Here is a 20,938-nt window from a genome sequence, read left to right as displayed (position 1 = left end):
GCTCAAGGCAAGTACTCTACCACTTGGGCCACAGCGCCACTTCTGGTTTTCTGGTGGTTTATTGGAAATAAGAGTCTCTCAGCAAGCCAGGCATGGTGGCTCACACCTGTAATCCTAGCTACTCAGGAGGCTGAGATTTGAGGATCACGGTTCAAAGTCAGCCCGGGCAGGGAAGGCTGTGAGACTCTTATCTCCAATAAGCTACTCAGAAAAACGGAAGTGGCTCTGTGGCTCTAGAGGTAGAGCACTAGCCTTGAGCTGAAGAGTTGAGGGACGGCGCCCAGGCCCAGAGTTCAAGTCCCACGACCCACAAAAAAAAAAGTCTCCGATTTTCCTGCCTGAGATCCTCAGATCCTAAACCTCCTGAGTAGCTTGGATTATTGGCGTGACCCACCAACACCCAGGTAGGAGGGGCTCTTGATCATGGAGTAAGAAAGCCAGTAACTGAAGTTGAGTCATGCTGGCCAGCCAGAAGGAAGATGGAGTCAGAGCGGGGCGAGGCTCTGTGCCAAGGCCTGAGGAGGGAAGTAGCGTGGTGCTGTCATGGGGTGAAGGCAGCTCACACAGCTAGGGTAAAGCTGCAACTGGAGAAATGGCTGCATAGGCTTCTAACTGTACAGTTTTGGTTTTAGCCTATAAGCAGTGGAAAGCGTGTCTAACATTAATTAGTATGCTTTGCTCTGAGTACTTGCTGTAGACACCGACATGGGAATAAATGGTGACTAGGATGATAAGGTACCTACAGTTTTAGTAGAACCTGGGGTATTGCGCAGGAAGAAGAGGGAAAAAGAGTTACGTGGTCAGAAGGACGTATTCATTAGGAAGTAGCCTATGTCTCTACAGAAAGCCTTCTTCAGCTTAGCAGGTACTGTTCAAGGAGGCTGGTCTTGGCTGAGTGGTGGAAAAGCTTCTCAATCCTCAGACTTGGTCAGGAGCAGGGGAGGCTGCTCCTGTGTGGACTGGCCAGGCCACCTGCCAGCGAACCTGTCACAGGGACTCCAGGCGTGGCAGGGGTGGCCAGAATGGGTGCCTTTACAGAGCATGTAGGTCTGGAAAAATCCAGGATTCACGCTGTTTTCCAAATGACCCAACAAACATGAAACCTGACTGTCTCTCTTAAAACTGGAATTCGGGAACTCAGGACTTCAGAAGTTTGTAAAGTGAAATAGGCCAGGCATACTTTATTAAGTATTTGAAATGGTGTTTCCTGGATTACTTAGATAAAGGAATCCTTATGGATGTTGGTTCTTTTCTAAGAACTTTTTTTATTAATAGGTTGCTCTGAAGCAGACACTGTATAAGTACAAGTCATTATCTCCAGCAAAGAGGATAATTAAAGTCTCAAACTCCAAAACAGTAGGCAATGGCCGCTTGGGGCATATTCGTCTACAAACTGGAAGAAAAGGCCAAAAAGAAAAAAGAAAAAAACCTAACAACCCAAACCTCAGGAATTGGCTGCTTCTGCCAGGGGAAGTTTGGACTTCCCATTCACGTTATAGAAAGGAACAGCAGATCAGACAACAGGCAAGAAGTCCTTAGTAGTAGATGGCTTGTGGTGGGCAATCAGGCAGGGACTAGAAAGGCAAGGCTGGAAATGGTGTGGTGTGATGAATGGAGCAGCATTCTCATTTGGAATGGGAACTGTGAGTAGGCACCGTCTCCAGACCCTTTAAATCTGGAGGAGCAGCTTGAGGGGAGAGGATGACAGATCCAAGCACAAGGGTAGAGCAGTAATGATGGCTTCTGCTTCCTGGGCATGAGCTGTGATGTGGCATTCCACTTGCCCTCCTGTCTAGTCTACCCTTGCTTTGTTGGAGAGAAGACTCATTTCCCCTGCCCTCTGTTCTCATGCACATGCATTCCTAGGGTGTGAATTGACTTACTCTGTACACTTCATCAGGTGGGCTCTGCTTCCCCTAAAGCAAACTGAATTGGGTAACATCAGCTCAGAAAAACCTTTCTTCTTCTGATCCTCACCCTCACGTTGGTTGACTTCACATTTAAGGTGGATGGTGACTTCCCCCACCCACCCCCCACCCCCATTTTGGAAAAAGTCATCAAAGAAACCAATGGCAAACTCTGAACTGTTGCTTGGCATATGGGGCATAATGATCTCTGCAGGAAGAGATGCGATTCTGTGGGCAGTCAGGCTTCACTCCGAGGACTGTCTTCATGGACTAATGCACACCTCCTCTTGATTTTTCCTTTTGGGAACAACACAGCAAGCAAAGGCTACCAAGAGAAAACACCAAGAGTCCAGTGAGGTTCCTCCAGCGAAACGGAGAAGCAGAGCAGCCTTTCTCTCGACCAAAACAACTAGTGCTCAAGAAACTCAGAGCAAGTGTAAGGGGAACTCAAAAAAAACATTTTCTCCAAAGAAGATGGTTAGTAGCACAGATGGTGGAAAGCAAGAAGAAAAGCCATGCATTAAGACCTCGTCACTGTTTAAAAACAACCCTGAGATTCCCCGACTCATCAGGTGCGGGCAGGGGTGTGCCGGGGCTGAAGGAGCTGCACGTGTCTGCCTCTTGTTTTGCTGACCTTGGCACTGGCCTGGTTTTGTCCATCTTCTGCAGACCTGTAGTAAAGCAGGAGCGAGAGCAAGTGTTCACTCCAGAGGCTTTCCACCAGCTGGACCTCCACCCGCATCTTGTAAGTATCCTTTGTTTCTGCTCTCACTCACCCGAATGAACCCAGATTGACAGGTCATTCTCCCTGGAGAGTTGAGGAATACTCTTCACCCCATTCCCCTTACTTTTTTTTTTTTTTTCTTTAAAGAACTAGAGACTTTCCTTTACCTAATAAAGTCCCAGACTGCTACTTCACTTACTGAACTTAAAACAACTTCCTAATTACTAGCTAGATGTGGTAAAGTCGTTCGTGATCACAGTGGCCATAAGAAAAAGAACTGAGTTTAGCTTCTTGCTGTTAAAGGATGTGTGAAGTCTTAGAGCTTGATGAAAGAAAAGGTTATTATTATTATTATTGATGCATTTTCTACAAGCAAATGGACACTCCTTTTTTTTGTTTTAATACCATGAATGAATATTCTAGCCTTCATATGAATAAGCAAAGAGAGAAAGCTTCTTTAGGATGGGTTACACAGGTTTCATTTCTTTTTTTTTTTTTTTCCGGTGCCAGTCCTGGGGCTTGAACTCAGGGCTTTGGCACTGTCCTGAGCTTTTTTTGTTCAAGGCTGGTGCTTTGCCACTTGAGCCACAGCTCTGCTTCTGGATTTCTTTTGGTAGTTAAGTGAAGATAAGAGTGTCATGGACCCTCTTGCCCAGGCTGGCTTCAAACCATGATCCTCAGATCTCAGCCTCCTGAATAGCTAGGATTACAGGTAGGCTCCACCAGTGCCCAGCTTGATAGGTTTATTAGAGCAGCGTTTCCCAGTCTTAGTACTATGGATATTGGGGGCTAGATGACTCATTGTTTTGGAGATTGTCCTATGTTGTTAGATGTTCAGCAACATGCTGGGCCTAGACCCACCATGTTCTGGTGCCATCTCCTCCCAGCCATAGCAAGTGAAAATTCCTTCAGATACTGCTGTGTGTAGAGGTAGAAGACAGAAGTTCTCCAGTTGAAAACCACTGGGGTGGTGAAACCTCATCTGCTCAGTGACATCCTAGTGTTTTGGGCCCTTTTTTGTGTCTTTCCACTAAATATATTTGTTTTAAAATACTGATTTTTTTTAAAGTACTTATTTTCCATCTTCTCTTTCAGATTTCCACACTAAATACAGTCTTAAAAATCTCCAGCATGACTAGGTAAGACTTGCAGGCTACTTTTTTATTTTCTTAGGGCTTCATTAGGTATAGCTAGAAGAAATCCGAATTCTATGTGGAGGGCAGAGCAAGTTCACTTTTATGGCTTTGGAAAGCATCGCAGAGTTAATGACCATATAGTATAGACTTCACATGACATAGAGCCTGCGCCCTTCTCCTGTAATGGGCCAACCAGGTGGGTTTCCAGAGAGTTCCGCTCTTGGCTATAAACCAGTGCATACCTGGTCAGAGGACCACTGCTGTCTGTGTGGTCCTGAAGATAGTTTAGTCCTGTGCTTTCTTACTAGTAAGCATAAAGTCAACCAAAAAGAGAGGAGTAGCTACTTGCTTGGATGTAATGGGTTAGTGGAACAGCGTTTTAAGTGGTTTCCGTGGTGACTCCTGGAAAATAGAAATCATGAACTTAATAATGTGTTCTACTCTAAGAATGGTCCTCCCTTTTTTTGTAAGTAAAAATCAGAGTGTTTAACAATAAGCAACCGATTACCACTAGTATTGGGGGGAAGGTGGGGTGTTTGTTTCATCAGACCAAGTTAAATGATTTCTCCATTGTTTTGTTGGTTGGTTTTAAATGTACGTGTAGACAGCTCTTGGTGTGTCAGTGGCACACGTGTAGACGTGACCCCACGTGTCCAGGACACACACTTAGATGTACCCTGTGTGTCGGTGGCAGTCTTCTGGAGGGTGGAAAGCTGCTACTGGCTGGCTGGCTAGCTTCCCAGCTTCCTTTGTTCTTCTGTGTGGAAATCTTCCTCTGGGTTTTGTTGTGTCCCAAATTCCATGTTGCAGAGGGCAATAGATTGTATAGAATACTTTTATGGTAACTCCACTTTGTTGTTAATGCCCAGTTTTTTTTAATTTTAATTAGTTTAATACAATGACCAATCTAAGTTAAGTTCCAGAAATGGAATTTACCATCAAAAATCTCTAGACCAAGCCAACCCCAGGGCATTTGCATGTCGTGTGCCCCATGTGTCTGCTGCTCGTGTGGAAGAGTGACACGGTGGAGATGAAGTGTGTTCTCTCTTTTGGGTGGCCCCAGTGTTCAGAAGCAGAGCATTCCTGTGTTGCTGGAAGGCAGAGATGCCCTTGTGCGGTCCCAGACGGGCTCAGGTCAGTCCCTGTTGAATCGCTGCCCTTTGTTCTGTGGCACTAGGCCTGTGGTTATGCTGTAGTCTCTACAGGAAGATGGCTGCGGTGCTGGTGGTGGCGGCTGTTTGGTCATGTCGGGTAGAGGGCATGCTGGCTTTCAGTTAGATGTGTGCACATAGTGGAAGGAAGACTGGTGCTGTGGTCAGGAGCGATGAGCAGGATCTGAGCCCTGCTAGTTCAGAGCTTTGCCTACCCTATAATCTACAGCCAGAGCTGCTTTCATGAGTGCATGTGTGTGTGACCTTGTCTAAAAGCAGTCTGATGAACACAGCCCCTGTCTTGGAACAGAACATTACCTAGACTGCCTTTCTGCCCTTGTGTCGTCCTGTCATACACTCCTGCAATCCCAGCCAGGTTGAGGGGTCTGGAAACTTAAAGTTCTGTGTTCAGCAAATGCTCCAGGATGTACCTGAGCACACCAGCACTGCAGGGGAGGTGGGCTGGCCACCGCAGCTCACAGCAGGGGTGAGGGAGGACTTAACGAGGCATTTGCTAGCTAGACACTAGCTGGACAGACAGCTGTTAGGTTGAGCAATGGTTGAGCATTTGTGTTATTTGGGAAATATAACCACCCTTGCTGAATGGATAAAGGATTAGGTTTTTTAGAGGTAACTGAATTTACAAAGCAAAATTGGAAGTCCTGCCAAGCACCAGTGGTTTACAGCTGTAATCCTAGCTATTCAGGAGGTGGAGATCTGAGAATTGTATTCCAAATCCGGCCTGGGCAGGAAAGTCTGTGAGACTTTTCTACAATTAACCAGCAAAGGGCAGGAAGTAAAGCTATGGCTCAAGTGGTAGAGTGAGTGCTAGCCTTCAGCAAAAAAGCTCAGTGATCAGGCCCAGAATTCAACCCCCAGGATTGGCAAAAATTTTATATATATATCTATATATCTATATATCTATATATCTATATATATATAAACATAAAACACATAATATATATGTTATATGTACATATATAATAAAATTAGGAGTCCTGGCAGATAGGTGAAATTCTTCTTCACCTCTCCTAGATGTAGGATGTACCATTTACTTTCTCCTAGAAGTTAGAACTAAAATAGCAGAGCCTGCTTCCTTTCTAATTGCTTTCCACTCTTTTAAAAGGTAAAACTCTTGCGTATTGCATCCCTCTGGTCCAGTCCCTTCAAGCACTGAGGTCAAAAATACAGGTGAGTATAAAATGTGCTTTCTTGCTGCATTCCATAGCGAAGCAGCCACTGCCTCAACTAGAATGACAACTTTTGGGCTAAAGGAGCTGTCTTCACCGAGCCATGTTTCCTCTCCTGCTTTTACTCTGTATAAACATGATGCCTCTGAAGACTGCCAGGAGTGGGATAGAATGAACCTCCTTCTAACATGCTTCCATTGTGCCAGCCCTGCATGCTGTTACCTTCTTCCTTCTTTCACCCTCTGCCACCTGAGTTGTAGCTGTTAATATTGTCTTAGACTTGATACACAGAGAGAAAAGCAAAGTAGCCAAGGCCACTAGACACGTCCTGGTGGAGGTGGATTTGCACCTCATTCCTGTGTGGCTTCAGGATCAGGCTGTCTGCTTGTGCATGGCTCCTGTCCTGTTTAGGGGCCTTCTCTGTCTTACATAATGCCCAGCATGGGACCGCCTGCAACATTACCACCAGGTAAGTATCTGTTTGCAGCTACTTCTTGATGGTATTGTCTTGGAAATGTTGGAAACCATGGAGATTCCAGTCTTGATCTTTGACAAGGAAGGCTGAACCCTATATTTAAAACAGTGTTTTGTAGCTGCACAGTGATGCTCATTCCTGTTATCCTAGCTACTCAGGAGGCTGCGATCTGAGGATCACAGTTCACAGTGAACTTGGGCAGGAAAATAATGAGACCCTTTTGTTAATCACCAAAAAGCCAGAAATGGATAAGTGACTCAGTGCCAGCCCTGAATGAAAAAGCTAAAGGACAACTCCCAGGTTCAGAGTTCAAGCTTCGGTACTGGTGAACACACACACACACACACACACACACACACACACACAGACACACACACACACACACACACACACACACACAGTTGAAGTAGGCCAGATACTGATGGCTCACCTGTAATTCTAACTACTGAGGAGACTGAAATCTGAGAATCTTAGTTCAAAGGTAGCTTGGGCAGAAAAGTCTATGAGACTCTTACCTCTAATTAGCTAGCAATAGACTAGAAGAGGTAGTAATATGCCAGCCTGTGTGAAAAAGCCAAACAAGAGTTTGAGACCCTGAGTTCAAGCCACACACACACACACACACAAAAGATTGAAATAGAAGGATCATGAATTTAAGCCATACTGGGCTACATGGCAAGTTTAAGGCCAACCTCCACTAGTGAGAGAGCTCTTATTTTAAAAAATTTAAAAAAAAATTGCTAGATACCAGTGGCTCACGCCTATAATCCTAGCTATCAGGAGGCTGAGATCTGAGGATTGGGGTTTAAAGCCATCCTGGGCAAGAAACTGTACGCCTCTTATCTCCAATAAAATACTCAAAGCTGCAAGTGGCACTGTAGCTCAAGTGGTAGAGTACTTGCTTTGAGCAAAAGAAGCTCAGGAACAGAGTTCGAGCCCCAGGACCAGCCAAAAAAAAAAATTGAAACGATTTATATGAATACAATTTCCCAAGTCCCAATGTAACTCATTTATTTCAAATATTTAGTGTAGTTCCTTGGAGTTTATTGTAACAGGATTTGACCTCTTAGAACTTTACTGGAACAGCCATAATTTCAAGGTACCCAGTGGGTTCTTAATTTCCTAGTGGTGGGGGGAGAATGGGCTGCTTTTCTGCATTCACTCTCCTCTACTTATTTTGGTTCTGGTGTGTGCGTGTGTGTGTGCATGCCCACCAATGTTTTGGTGGTTATTTGGAGACGAGAGTCTCATGGACTTTTCTGGGTGAACTTCAATCCTCAGACCTCAGCCTCCTGAGTAGCTAGGATTATAGGCTTGAGCCACGGGTGCTGGGCGTGGCTCTGATTTTTAATATTACATTCATCCTTCACTTACGAGAAATTGTTTTTTCACCTCTATGTAGTAGTACATTTTGAAATGTCAGAACCTTCCCATCACATAACGCATGCTGATCTTGTACCAGCTTGTTTGCTGTTCTAGCTTGGGCTCCAGTGTAGTCTCACAAAGTTGCTGTTGAGTACCGACTACTCCAATCTGAGTCCTAAATCCTTTTTGTCTGCGTGGGTAAATGTTTCCCACACAGAACATGAAAGCCAGAGTTGTAATTGCATTTTCTGCTAAATCCACCCTTTCTACAATCACGTTCTGAGTTCTTCACTTAGCATTTGTGAGCACTTGGGATGTACAAGCCCCATTGGTGGCCTTCATCATGTTCATTTGATTAACTTATTATTTACATACATCTGAAAATTCAAAACAAAACTCTGAGAGTAGCGAGAAAAGAATATACAGAGTGAAAACTGGTCATTCTGTGCCCCAAGTGCCTCCTCCATCCCTGAAGTTGCAGGGCCTCAGCATGCCGTGCTTGTTTGGTACCTGGTCTGCTGCTCCTCCCAGGTCTAGTCTGTTGTGTTGCGGTGGTTTTTGGATGGACTTGAACTCAGGGCCTTATACTCTAGCTTGGCTTTCTTGCTCAAGACTGGTGCCCCACCACTGGAGCCATGTCTCCACTTGTGGCTTTTTGGTGGTTAATTGGAGATAAGAGTCTCAGGGACTTTCGTGCCCCAGCAATCTTTGAACCTTGAACCTTAGATCTCAACCTCCTGAGTAGCGAGGATTATAGGTGTCAGCCACCAGCATCTGGCTTAAATTGAAATTTTTATGTGAAATTTTTGTCAATGCATATATGTTATGATGTATATTTTGCTTTTTTATTTTATTTTTTTAATTGTGAAAATACTGTGCAGAGGGTTACAATTACATGGGCAAGATAATGAGTACATTTCTTATCAAGCATTGTAGCTTCCTCCTTTGTTTCCCCTTCCCATCCCTTCCCATCCTCTCCCCCCCCTCCCCCGGCCCCCTGTATCTTGCTTTTTTTAAAAATATGGTCTTATTCTATTATCCTGGCTGGTCTCAAACCTGAGATCCTCTGTGTCAGCCTCCTAAGTGCTAGAATTACAAGTACACACCATAGTACCAGCTCTTGTCTTTTATGATTTCTTACTACTACTACATTGAGCGCCTTGTTCTTTTTCATGGCTGCTTAGTGCTTCATTGTACTGTGTACTGCAAATTACTGACTTATTCCTTATTATTTGGTGAAATTTACATAGTATAGTATTTTGCTTCAAACAAAGCTATCATAAATATTGTGCAGTGTGTACAATAATCTTGTTTCTTCACACACACACACACGTGTATGTGGTGGAATTTGCCTTTCTGTTTTTGTGGCCAGTGCTACAGCTGATCTCTCAGTAGGTTCTAGCAGTTTATACTCCAGGAGCCCTATGTGTGTGTCCCGTCCTCTCTGTCCAGGAGCCATGTGTACAGTCCCTGTACTGTCGTGTCTAAGAGCCATGCATACACACATCCCTGTGCTCTCGTATGCAGTAGCTGTGTGTGCACACATCCCTGTGCTCTCGTATGCAGTAGCCGTGTGTGCACACATCCCTGTGCTCTCGTATGCAGTAGCCGTGTGTACACACATCCCTGTGCTCTTATATGCAGTAGCCGTGTGTACACACATCCCTGTGCTCTTGTATCCAATAGCCGTGTGTGTACACAGTCCTGTGCTCTCGTATGCAGTAGCTGTGTGTACACAGTCCTGTGCTCTTGTATGCCGTAGCCGTGTGTGTACACATCCCTGTGCTCTCGTATGCAGTAGCTGTGTGTGCACACATCCCTGTGCTCTCGTATGCGGTAGCCGTGTGTACACACAGTCCTGTGCTCTCGTATGCAGTAGCCGTGTGTACACACAGTCCTGTGCTCTCGTATGCAGTAGCTGTGTGTACACAGTCCTGTGCTCTTGTATCCAGTAGCTGTGTGTACACACATCCCTGTGTTCTTGTACATGCTAAGGCATGTATGAAAAGCATCCCAATAATTTAAAGCCATACAGTTAAAGATATATTAGTGATCCAAACACTGATGCCTCATGCTTGTGATTCCGAGCATTCTGGAGGTTGAGATCTGAGGATTATGGTTCAAAGCTAGCCTGGGCAGAAGAAATCCATAAGATTCTTACCAGTTAACCACTAAAAAGCGAGAAGTGGAGGTGTGGCTCAAGCAGTAGAGCACCAACCTTGAGTGAAAAAACTAAAGGATAGCATTCAGGTCCTGAGTTCAAGCCCTAGCACCCGCATGCACACACACACATATACACACACACACCATACACACATACATACATACACACATGTATTATTGCATAGATTGTAATAGTGCACAAGGTATACAATAGTATCAAATTTATTTTTAATTAACTTATTGTACCAGTTCTGGGACTTAAGCTCAGGCCTGGTACTGCCCTGAGCTTTTGTACTCGGGGCTATTGCTTTGCCATTGGAGCCACAGCCCCACTTCAGCCTTTTTGGTAGTTAATTGGAGATGAGTGTCTCACAGACTTTACTGCCCAGACTGGCTGCAAATTGCAGTCCTCAGATCTCAGCCTCCTGAGTAGCTACAATTAAAGACCTGAGCTCCTGGCACCTGGCTCCAGGCTTGTTTGTTTCTGGTTGTGGGGCTTGAACTCGGCCTGGAGCTGTCCCTCAGCTCTTCAGCTCAAGGCAAGTGCTCTGCCACTTGAGCCACAGCGCCACTTTTGGTTTTCTGAGTGGTTTATTGGAGATAAGAGTCTCACGGACTTTCTTGCCCGGGCTGGCTTTGAACCATGATCCTCAGATCTCAGTCTCAGGATTACAGGCATGAGCCAGTAGCGCCTGGCAAGCTTTGCAGATTTTTAAATCTTAGTCTTTGTTGACATTGTAAGTGAAAACTTTCTTTTTTTTCTTTTTTTGTCGGTTATGGGGCTTGAACTCTGGGCTTGGATGCTGTCCCTGTGCTCTTTAGCTCAAAGCGAGCGCTCTCCTGCTTGAGCCACAGCACCACTTCCAGTTTCCTAGTGGTTTATTGGAGATCAGATCTCACAGACATTTCCTGCCTGGCCTGGCTTTGAACCACTATCCTTAGATCTCAGTCCCCGGAGTAGCTAGGATTACAGGTGTGAGCTACCGGCACCCATCTTTGTTTTTTGTTGGGGGGAGGGAGGGGTCCAGTCGTGGGGCCTGAACTCTGGGCCTGGGCACTGTCCCTCAGCTCTTCAGCTCAAGGCTAGTGCTCTACCACTTGAGCCACAGTGCCACTTCCGGTATTTTTCTTTTTGCTTATGTGGTGCTGAGGAATCGAACCCAGGGCCTCAGGCATGCAAGGCAAGCACTCTACCACTGAGCCACCTTCCCAGCCCCCGATGGCAGCATTTTTATCTCATCTTTTCCTTCTGTGAAATGGCTTCTGGTGTTTTGTAGCTGGCTAAAGTTCATCCATCTGGAATGTAGACTTGGTGGGTCCCACTCAAGGTGTGTTTCTTTCTTCTGTTAACAGCGAAGTGACGGCCCCTATGCTCTGATCCTTGTGCCCACGAGAGAGGTAAGTAGCTCACTTACTTTCAGTGATGCCTATTGACTGCAAGCGCTTACCGCCTTTCTCCCTTCTACACATAACCACTACAGCACTGTGTGCTTTGATGGGAGCCCTCCTGCTGCTGCTTCCTCTCAAAGAGAAAAGCTAAAATACTCCTTGAAAATCATAAGCTGAATATGGAAAAGTTCTTGCCTGTTTTCTAAATCTAATAAGTCTATAAATTTTGGTACCTATAGAAAGTCTTAAGAGAATTGCTCTTTTTTTTTTTTTTTGGTTGGTTGTGGGACTTGAACTCTGGGCTTGGGTGCTGTCCCTGCGCTCTTCAGCTCAAGGCGAGCGCTCCACCGCTTGAGCCTCAGTGCCACTTCTGGTTTTCTAGTGTTTTTTATTAGAGATAGGAGTCTCATGGACTTTCCTGCCTGGGCTGGCTTTGAACCGCAATCCTCAGATCTCAGCCTCCTGAGTAGCTAGGATTACAGGAGCCACCGGTGCCCAGCATTTTTTTTTTTAAATATACTAGTACTGGAGCTTGAACTCAGGGCCTGGGTGCTGTTCCTTACCTTTTGTGTTCAAGGCTAGTGCTCTACCACTTGAGCCACAGCTCTATTTCCAAGAATTGCAATTTTGAGCTGGGTGCCTGTGGCTCACACCTGTAATCCTAGCTACTCAGGAGGCTGAGATCTGAGGATCATGGTTCCAAGCCAGCCCGGTCAGGAAAGTCCATGAGATTCTTATCTCCAATAAACCACTAGGAAACCGGAAGTGGCGCTGTGGCTCAAGCGGTAGAGTGCTCGCCTTGAGCTGAAGAGCGCAGGACAGTACCCAAGCCCAGAGTTCAAGCCCCACAACCGACAAAAAAAAAAAAAAAAATTGCAATTTTGCATTTCAGAATTTGTAAATAAAGTGGACTGAAAGTGTAACTTGATTTGTAAGCGTATCTGCCTTCCAAGTACAAGGTCCTGAGTTGAAACTCTAGTGCCACAAAGAAAAAGAAAAAAAAAAAGTAATTCAGAACCAAAATCAGTTGGCTCTGAAAAGAAACTTTTTTTTTTTTTTTTTTGCCAGTCCTGGGACTTGAAGTTAGGGCCTGGGCACTGTCCTTGAGCTCCTTTTGTTCAAGGCTAGCACTCTAGCCCTTGAGCCACAGCGTTACTTCCAGCTTTTTCTGTGTATGTGACTGAGGAATCGAACCCAGGGCTTCATGCATGTGAGACAAGCACTCTACCACTAAGCCACATTCCCAGCCCACTTTTTTTTTTAAGCAGCTACTGCTACTCTTTTTTTCCCCTTAAATTATTCGTACTAGTTAAGCTTCTTGATAGATTTCTTCTTTCTCAGTAGAAATCTCTGATATTTGCCCACAGGAGCATTTTCGATTAGGGCGTCTGTTTACTCTATCAGATGTTCATAACCTCCTTGCGGAGAATTGGAAGTTCCCAGGCAGCCTTTTTGCCTGCCCAGGCCCAGGAAGGAGCCAGCACACCAAGGGTCTTCCTTTACTGAGCTGCTCCAGGCATAGTCCACACGTGCAAACTGAGTCTCTTTGCTTGGACAGTAGTGTTCTGTAGAGGCTTTTTTGGTGGTGAATGGTTATGATCTACTGATTTTCACTTTCTCTGGTTTTCATTGGGCTGGCTGGGTTTGTTTAGATTTTGTAAACTTGGGGGTGTAAATTTTAGGGTTATCGACCAGTTTTCAAGTAAGCTATAACATAGTCTCAGGAGGCAGTCTGGCACCTTAAAGCATGCTGTCTGCATGTATTATGCATGCTACATTCTTTTCTGAGGAAAGCTAAGTTTAAGCCGACTGTTTCTTCCACCTTTGTGCACTGCTGACTTGAACTTCTGTGTGACACGCTGGGAATTTGAGCCAGCAGAGGGAGCACAAAACACTATTTTTGTACATGTCCAAGGAATAGATCTGCTGTCTTTACCCTCGTTCCCTAAACAGGCAGGTTGCAGAGCCAAGATATTTTCTGTGTAGATTCTGTGCATTATTTTTCCTAAGTTGTAACTTGAGGTCCAAGTTTGAATCCTAATCCATTTAGAGTTAAAAAAAAAAAAAAAGGGTATAGGTGTCTCTGTTCATCACTATACTTTTTAATATTTACAGCTGGCTCTACAAAGCTTTGATATTGTCCAGAAACTGCTTAAGGTAAGAAAAGCCATGAGGTCAGTTTTATATTTTTCTTTCTTTGACATTTGGAGGAAAGACCTAATATACGACACTCTTTATTTTCAAAGAAATAGGAATTCTTACTTTTCTCTTCTCATGTCTCTGCTTTCTGAAGATATAAGTGTGTTGGTTTTTACTGATCTAAACCTTAGTAACTATTGATTTCTAGCTTAGCTAAATTACCAGTGTTTCTTGGAGCTTTGAGTCCTATAATCTACTAATCATAGTCAGAGATTTGTGGGTCCATCCCTCAGGTGATCCATGGAAAGTAATAAAAAGCTGCAAGTAGGATTTAAGAAAGAAGACAGAGAAGGTTGTGGCATCATGGATTGCCAACCACCAAATTAGATCTTGGATTGATCTGTTCTTTTATTGGGGACAGGGTAAAGATTATATCCTTAATTTTTTTTTCCCCCTACTCTTGGGCCTTGAATTCTGGGTGTGGGTACTCTCCCTAAGCTCCTTTTGGTCCAGGCAAGCACTCTACCACCTAAGCTACAGTACCACTTTCAGCTTTTCTGTGATTAATTGGAAATAAGAGTGTCTTTGACTTTCTTACCTGGGCTGGCTTTGAACTGTGATCCTCAATCTCAGCTTCCAGAGTAGCTACAATTACAGGTGTGAGCCACTAGTGCCCTAGTTATATGACTAGATTTTATCTAAATAATACTGCTCCAAGGCAGTGGGTTTAGTGAAATTTATTTTCTAGGTAGATTTCAGGAGAAAAAGCTAGAGAGCTTGCTACTTATATCCTTTTAAAAGCTCACATTTGTCTCTGACAGTGTGGAAAGCTATTACAAAGTTACAGTCTCAGCTACAGCTGATGAAAGTATACACCAAGCAGTGCCCAGGAGCTTTGTCTGTACCATTGTGTCTCCAGCAGTGGGCACATGTGTCCTTCTGCCTGTTGAAGGACTAGGAACTTCAGTTTCTCTTTGACTGTCTGTCTTTGTTTGAATTTGGTGTGTGGTTTTTCTGTAGCCTTTTACTTGGATTGTGCCTGGAGTGTTGATGGGTGGAGAAAAGAGGAAATCAGAAAAGGCCCGGTAAGTCTGTTTGTTGTTCATTTCTCTTAGAATCCAATCTTCCTGCCATGCAAGGTGTGGCCTCCACACCTGGAGACAGTCCTGAGCACCTCTGTGTCTACTGCTCCCAGCCACAGCAGCAGGGAGTGCTCATGTCTAGCCATTCTGCTTTTTGAAATACTGAAGAACCTACAGGCAGATTGTCTCTGATGTCCTTGTCACCGTGCTGGTTCCTTCTCCCTCCCACTCCTGGCCCCCTGCAGGTGCCTTGGTTCAGTTTGCATTCTAGGTGTGACTCTTGCGTCCACTAGGCGTTTGAATTTTCAGTTTCCAGAAATAAGATCATGAACTTCCATAGCACTTAGCAATGTGGTGAACATATTGATTGCCAATTGTAAATTGGATCTTTAGTGGGTGTTGTTAGAAATTGTCATCCCCAGATCCCAAACTGTCTGTATACTTTTTTAAAAACACTTATTGGAGAGCTGGGTGCCGGTGGCTCACGCTTGTCATCCTAGCTACTCAGAAGGCTGAGATCTGAGGATCTCAGTTCAAAGCCAGCCCAGGCAGGAAAGTCCATGAGACTCTTATCTTCAATAAACCACTAGAAAACTGGAAGTGGCGCTGTGGCTCAAGTGGTAGGGTGCTTGCCTTGAGCTGAAAAGTGCAGGAACAGCATGCAATCCCAGAGTTCAAACCCCACAACCAACAAAAAACAAAACAAAACAGAACACTTATTGGAGCTGGGAAGTTGGCAGTGATAGAGTGCTTGCCTTGAGTGTATGAGGCCTTGGATTCCATTCCTCAGCACCACATAAGCAGAAAAGGCCAGAAGTGGTGAGGGACAGCGCCCAGGTTCAGAGTTCAAGCCCCAGGACTGAGAGAGAGAGAGAGAGAGAGAGATAGACAGACACACACACACACGCACGCTTATTGATTAGATCAATTCAGCTGTAAATAAAACAATGTAGATGGTGTGCTTTCACATTCAAGCTGTCAGAGGGCAGGCCAGGCTGGCACGGTGCCCAGCGTCAGGACCCATCTTGTCAGGTTGTCCATCTTCTCATGCCCCCATGGGAGGCTTCCATTTAGAAGTTTACCTTTTACTCTTGGATAGTTGCTGAAGCTCCAGGCATTTAGTTTCATGCCAGCAGAAACAAAGGGGTCAAAGCTCTTCCCCTCAAAGGTTCCTGTGTGATTTGCATAGTCCCTTTATAGGTAGGTTGCACAATGACTGTAGGTTACTGGAAAGAAAACAAGAAAATGCACCCAGCTAATTTTTTTTTTTTTTTTTTTTTTTGGCCAGTCGTGGGGCTTGAACTCTGGGCCTGGGCGCTGTCCCTCAGCCCTTCAGCTCAAGACTGGCACTCTACCACTTGAGCCACAGCACCACTTCTGGCCTTTTCTGCTTATGCGGTGCTGAGGAATCAAACTCAGGGCGTCATACATGCAAAGCAAGCACTCTACCACTGAGCCACCTTCCCAGCCCCCCAGCTAAAATTTTCATTCTGTCTTTTACTATAGAACAATAGGATATGGTTGTTGGAGAAATAAGAAATTAGACTTACTGTCCATAGTCTATGGGGCAAAGCTTATGTCCATTTTGTAGAAGTTACCTACAGGGCTTAGTATAAGAAAAAGATTCTAGGCAGTTGCCAGTGGTTCACGCCCTCTATTCCTAACTACTCAGGAGGCTGAGATCTGGAGGATTATTGCTCATGACCACCCTAGGCAAAAAAATTTGCTAGGCCCTATCCAAAATAATCAGCAAAAATCAGAGGTAGAAGCATGGCTCAAGTGTACTACAACAAAGGGGGAAAAAAGAGGAAGAGAAAGAGGAAGGAAACGCATTCTAACAATTCTAACACACTATGTAGATTAGCACACTATGGTAGGAGGTTCCCTGGCACAGAAGTCTGGCTAAGTGGCCATTTATCTAAAACATTCTATAGAGCATCTATGAGTCTGATGAAGAACATTGAGTTATACAGTTCATCCCTTCCAAAGTTTTGTCTTTTTGCTCTAATTTTAGATCTTAATTTCATTCTGAGAGGGAATCAAGCTCAGGTGTATCTTCTTATCAACTGTCCCTATGTTTGCTCTGACTTAAGGTTTTATGCAGAATAACTTTGTCTCTTTTGCCTTTTTTCTATGTTTTCTGTAGCCCTGGTTGATTTACCTCCTCTGATATCCTTTTAAACAGACTCCGAAAAGGAATAAATATCCTTATCTCGACTCCTGGACGTCTAGTGGATCATATCAAATCCACAAAGAACATTCATTTTAGCCGGATCCAGTGGCTGGTTTTGGATGAAGCGGACAGGTGAAGGGTACCTGGGGGCAGGGCAGGTGGAGAAAAGGCTGTGTCCTCCATCTTGGTGGCACCCGCTGTAGCCCTTAGCATCATATTGATTCTTTGTGTAGGTTACAGTTCTTTTCTCAAAATTACAGGCTCTTGGATTTGGGGTTTGAGAAGGACATCACAGTAATACTCAACGCTGTCAATGCGGAGTGCCAGAAGCGGCAGAACGTCTTACTGTCAGCCACACTCACAGAAGGTGACGAAGACATGCTTTCCTCTGTGTGTGTGTGTGTGTGTGTGTGCGCGCGCATGGGTGCCAGTGCTAGGGCCTGAACTCAAGGCCTGGATGTTTTCCCTTAGCTTTTTGCACTCAAAACTGGCACCCTCCCACTTGAGCCACAGTTCCACTTTCAGCATTTTGGTGATTTATTGGAAATCATAGCCTCATGCACTTACCTGGGCTGGCTTTGAACTCTGACCTCAGACCTCAGCCTCCTGAGTAGCTAAGATTATAGGTGTGAGCCACCAGTGCCTGTCCTGCTTTGTTCTTAAGAAGGGAGGACCCAGGAAGAGCTGATTGGCAGCAGTGACCTCTGCTCAGTCTGGGGGAGGGAGGGGAACAGGTGTCTATGGGGACTATTTGTACTCTCTTGCCTTCCTTGCCACCCTCGTGCGCTACTAGAATGTGTTCCCCAGGGCCTGGGAAGGGAGGAGGCCAGACCCAGATACGGAGCCACCTCAGGTGGAGCCCTGCTGCTGCTGTGCACACAAGGGTGCAGAGGAGGACAGGCTCGGAGGAAGAGAGCCCTGGCTCTCAGGGTGAGGGCTCCTTTCCATGTGTGCTTTGCTCCTCATTGGAAGTGTGGCTTGGCTGCTTTCTGACTCCCACACTCAGGACATGGAAATTCTTAGCTGTTCTCTGGATGGGAAGATGAAGGCTTGGAAAACCATTCCACTTAACCAACTCACCCTGCGCAGGTTATTGGGTAGACTGCATGCACACTTCCACGGCCTTCCGTGTGGCTCACCTGGTTTACCAGGCCACAGACTGAAGGCCCTGAGAAGGCCTGTGTCAGAAGCCTGTAATGAAGCCATTTTAGTTGAAGTTTTTTGTAACTTGACCGGAACATTCTTCTGGAGGGTAAAGGTGGGCATGCACGGGTTCAGATATTCTTTTGGATGGACATCCTTTGGTCTCCCATGGACGAGTTTCATTAGGCTGTGTTCTTCACTAGTGTGGCAGCAGAGCACATCCATGCTTGGCTATTCTTACATTCCACCTGGGTGGGTGCTGTAGCAGTATGTATGTGTGACCAATTTCCTTTGTTCATTTGACTTGTTACCCAAGGTGTAGCACGGCTAGCTGACATCAGCTTGCACAATCCAGTCAATATTTCTGTCCTGGATAAAAGCCATGAGCAGTGTAAGGGAGAGGGCAAAGTGGCCCCTGAAGCCATCCCTCCACAGATGCGTGACGGACAGGGCAGCTTCGCCATACCTGAGAGCCTCGAGCAGTATGTGATGCTGGTTCCCAGCAAGCTGCGGCTGGTCTGTCTGGCGGCCTTTGTTCTACAGAAATGCAAGGTAGGACTGCTGCCTAGACCTGGCCTGACCCAAGGAACAGACACGTGTGTTCTAATTCTTGAGCCCATGGATGCAGGCATTAATATATAACCATTTAATTAGAAGCTCCAGAATTACCAAAGAGCATCTGTGGGCCAGGATAGTCACAGTGCTGAACTAGACATCTGACATAACTGCAGCCCTTGAGACTGTTCTCGGGAAGGTTAACCGAGGCAGTGGGAATGTGCAGGATGGGAGACAAGTGCAGGGGTTTCTCCCGGCATTCTTTTTTTGTTTTTGTTTTTGTTGTTGTCGGTTGTGGGTCCTGAACTCTGGGCCTGGGCACTGTCCCTCAGATCTTCAGCTCAACGCTAGCACTCTACCTCTTGAGCCACAGCGCCACTTCTGTCTGGCTTTTTTTTTTTTCTGGTTATGTGGTGCTGAGGAATCGAACCCAGGGCCTTATGCATGCAAGGCAAGCACTCTACCACTGAGCCACCTTCCCAGCCCTCTGCTTGGTATTCTTTTTTTTCTTTTTTTTTTTTTTTTTGGGTCCGGTTGTGGGGCCTGAACTCTGGGCCTGGGCGCTGTCCCTCAGCTCTTCAGCTCAAGGCTAGCACTCTACCACTTGAGCCACAGCGCCACTTCCGGCTTTTTTCTTATGTGGTGCTGAGGAATCAAACCCAGGGCCTCGAGCATGCCAAGGCAAGTGCTCTATCACTGAGCCACCTTCCCAGCCCCCTGTTTGGTAGTCTTGACAGATCCCAATATTGGTGTTTGTGTGTACCAGATTCATGAGACAGGGTGTGGTCATGTGGAAAGATGGTAAGTTGTGGGGTTGGAGGTGAAGCTTCAAGATGCATTGCTTCTGCAAAGGGCCGCACCCGGCACCCTTCCAGCTAACAAGCCCAGAGTGGATAAAGGACAGAGCTAAGGCAGGGCTGCTCCTAGAGGACATGCGGTTTTCTCTTTGAGGTTAGAACCATGTCTCTTTCCTTTCCTGCGGTGTTTGTACAGTGGAGTATCGATGTTACTCTTCTTTTTAATAATTCAAAGCTGTGTCACCCATGTCTCCAAATCAGGGCACGTGAACATGTATTTTCGAGAAAGAACTCATTTTGGAGTCACACCAGCTTAAAATGGTCTGCTTGCTTTTCCCCTTTGTATTGGTACAGTTTGAAAAGGACCAGAAGATGATTGTCTTTTTCTCGAGCTGCGAGCTGGTGGAGTTCCACTACAGCCTCTTCCTCCGCACCCTGCTCGGCCGCTCGGGGCCCCCGGCGGCATCAGGGCGGTTGCCATCTGCCTCCTCGAGATTAAAATTCCTACGGCTGCACGGCAACATGGAGCAGGAGGTGAGCACTCCCCTCCCCATGTGGCGATGGGCCCTCCACGCTCGGCACTCCCTGTGTCCCTCACACTCCACCGACCAGGGAGAACTAGCCAAACATGGAGGGAACCAGTAGAATGCCCCGCCGGGTGGATGGGGTCCTATTGTTCCCGGTTCTCCTGCTCTGGAGCTGGCCTCTTCCACCTGAGAGCTCACAGGCCCAGCCTGGCCTGTGTCTACCTCAGCCAGCTGTTACGGCAACAGTACCACTAAGTAGCTGGCACCAGGGAAGGGTTTTGCCTTTTTAGTACCCAGTGTGTAATTAGGGCTTGATGTCTTCAAATTAAGAGCATTAATGGAGCTAAATTGTGGATCCCATATGGTACTGCTGAGCGCGACTGCTGTCATTGTCAACAAGACACAGCGCTGCACTCGGAGCACTTTGGGTTGGGAGAGGGCACTGCGCACCAGCGGGCTCCAGGTCCAGTTCTTTCTGGGCACAGGAAGGTTTGTGTTTGTGAGGAAGAGAACCCTTTCCACCTCCTTTTTAGTATTTGCCTACGAGTCTCATTCCATGGCTCTTAATGAGGCCATCCGTTGAGGGGACGGGGTGGAATATGGCGGTGCGGAGCCCTGCTGGAACTTGGAAAGGAAGGATCAGCAGCTTGGAAATAGCCACCTTGTCCTCAAAGAGAGGTTACCCAGCAGCACGCAAAACTAGAAAGAATGGAAGAAAACCAGAAATCGGAGGAAGATGGACTGGACCAGCTCTTTTAAAGCAAAAAAAGACAGTCGTATCTGAACTGTTTGTAAACATGTCCAGCCTTTCTTGCTCTTCTTCCTTGGTTTTAGAAACTACTGAAATGAAGGTGACCTTGCCTTCTGTCACTCCTGATCACAGCTCGTTTGCTCGCAGCCTCCATGGAAGAAAATTTCATTTGATGGCTTTTTCCTTCAACTCCCTGATTCACCTGAATTTGTTGGTTTCATTCTTTTTGGGGAGCCAGTCCTGGGCTTGAATTCAGGGCCTGGGTCTGTCC

General features: G+C 45.9%; 1 protein-coding gene across 4 annotated transcripts in view; it reads left to right on the top strand.

Annotated features, from left to right (window-relative positions):
• Ddx31 (DEAD-box helicase 31) overlaps nt 1–20,938 on the top strand; it is a 66,596-nt gene that overhangs the window by 2,670 nt on the left and 42,988 nt on the right. For all 4 annotated transcript variants that reach the window (XM_070014913.1, XM_070014912.1, XM_070014911.1 and 1 more), the window contains exons 2-13: nt 2,223–2,479; nt 2,577–2,652; nt 3,727–3,770; nt 4,831–4,901; nt 6,045–6,109; nt 11,465–11,509; nt 13,616–13,657; nt 14,660–14,724; nt 16,907–17,026; nt 17,155–17,261; nt 18,354–18,589; nt 19,744–19,923. In XM_070014913.1, coding sequence (XP_069871014.1) covers nt 2,223–2,479; nt 2,577–2,652; nt 3,727–3,770; nt 4,831–4,901; nt 6,045–6,109; nt 11,465–11,509; nt 13,616–13,657; nt 14,660–14,724; nt 16,907–17,026; nt 17,155–17,261; nt 18,354–18,589; nt 19,744–19,923 — 1,308 coding nt within the window. The remainder of the gene's footprint in view (nt 1–2,222; nt 2,480–2,576; nt 2,653–3,726; nt 3,771–4,830; nt 4,902–6,044; nt 6,110–11,464; nt 11,510–13,615; nt 13,658–14,659; nt 14,725–16,906; nt 17,027–17,154; nt 17,262–18,353; nt 18,590–19,743; nt 19,924–20,938) is intronic.

Source organism: Dipodomys merriami, unplaced genomic scaffold (assembly GCF_024711535.1).
Source record: "Dipodomys merriami isolate MVZ:Mamm:240054 unplaced genomic scaffold, mDipMer1.0.p SCAF_11, whole genome shotgun sequence".
NCBI classification, from domain to species: Eukaryota; Metazoa; Chordata; class Mammalia; order Rodentia; family Heteromyidae; genus Dipodomys; species Dipodomys merriami.
The sequence above is the reverse complement of the archived record's forward strand: the minus strand, read 5'-3'. Positions and strand labels throughout refer to the sequence as shown.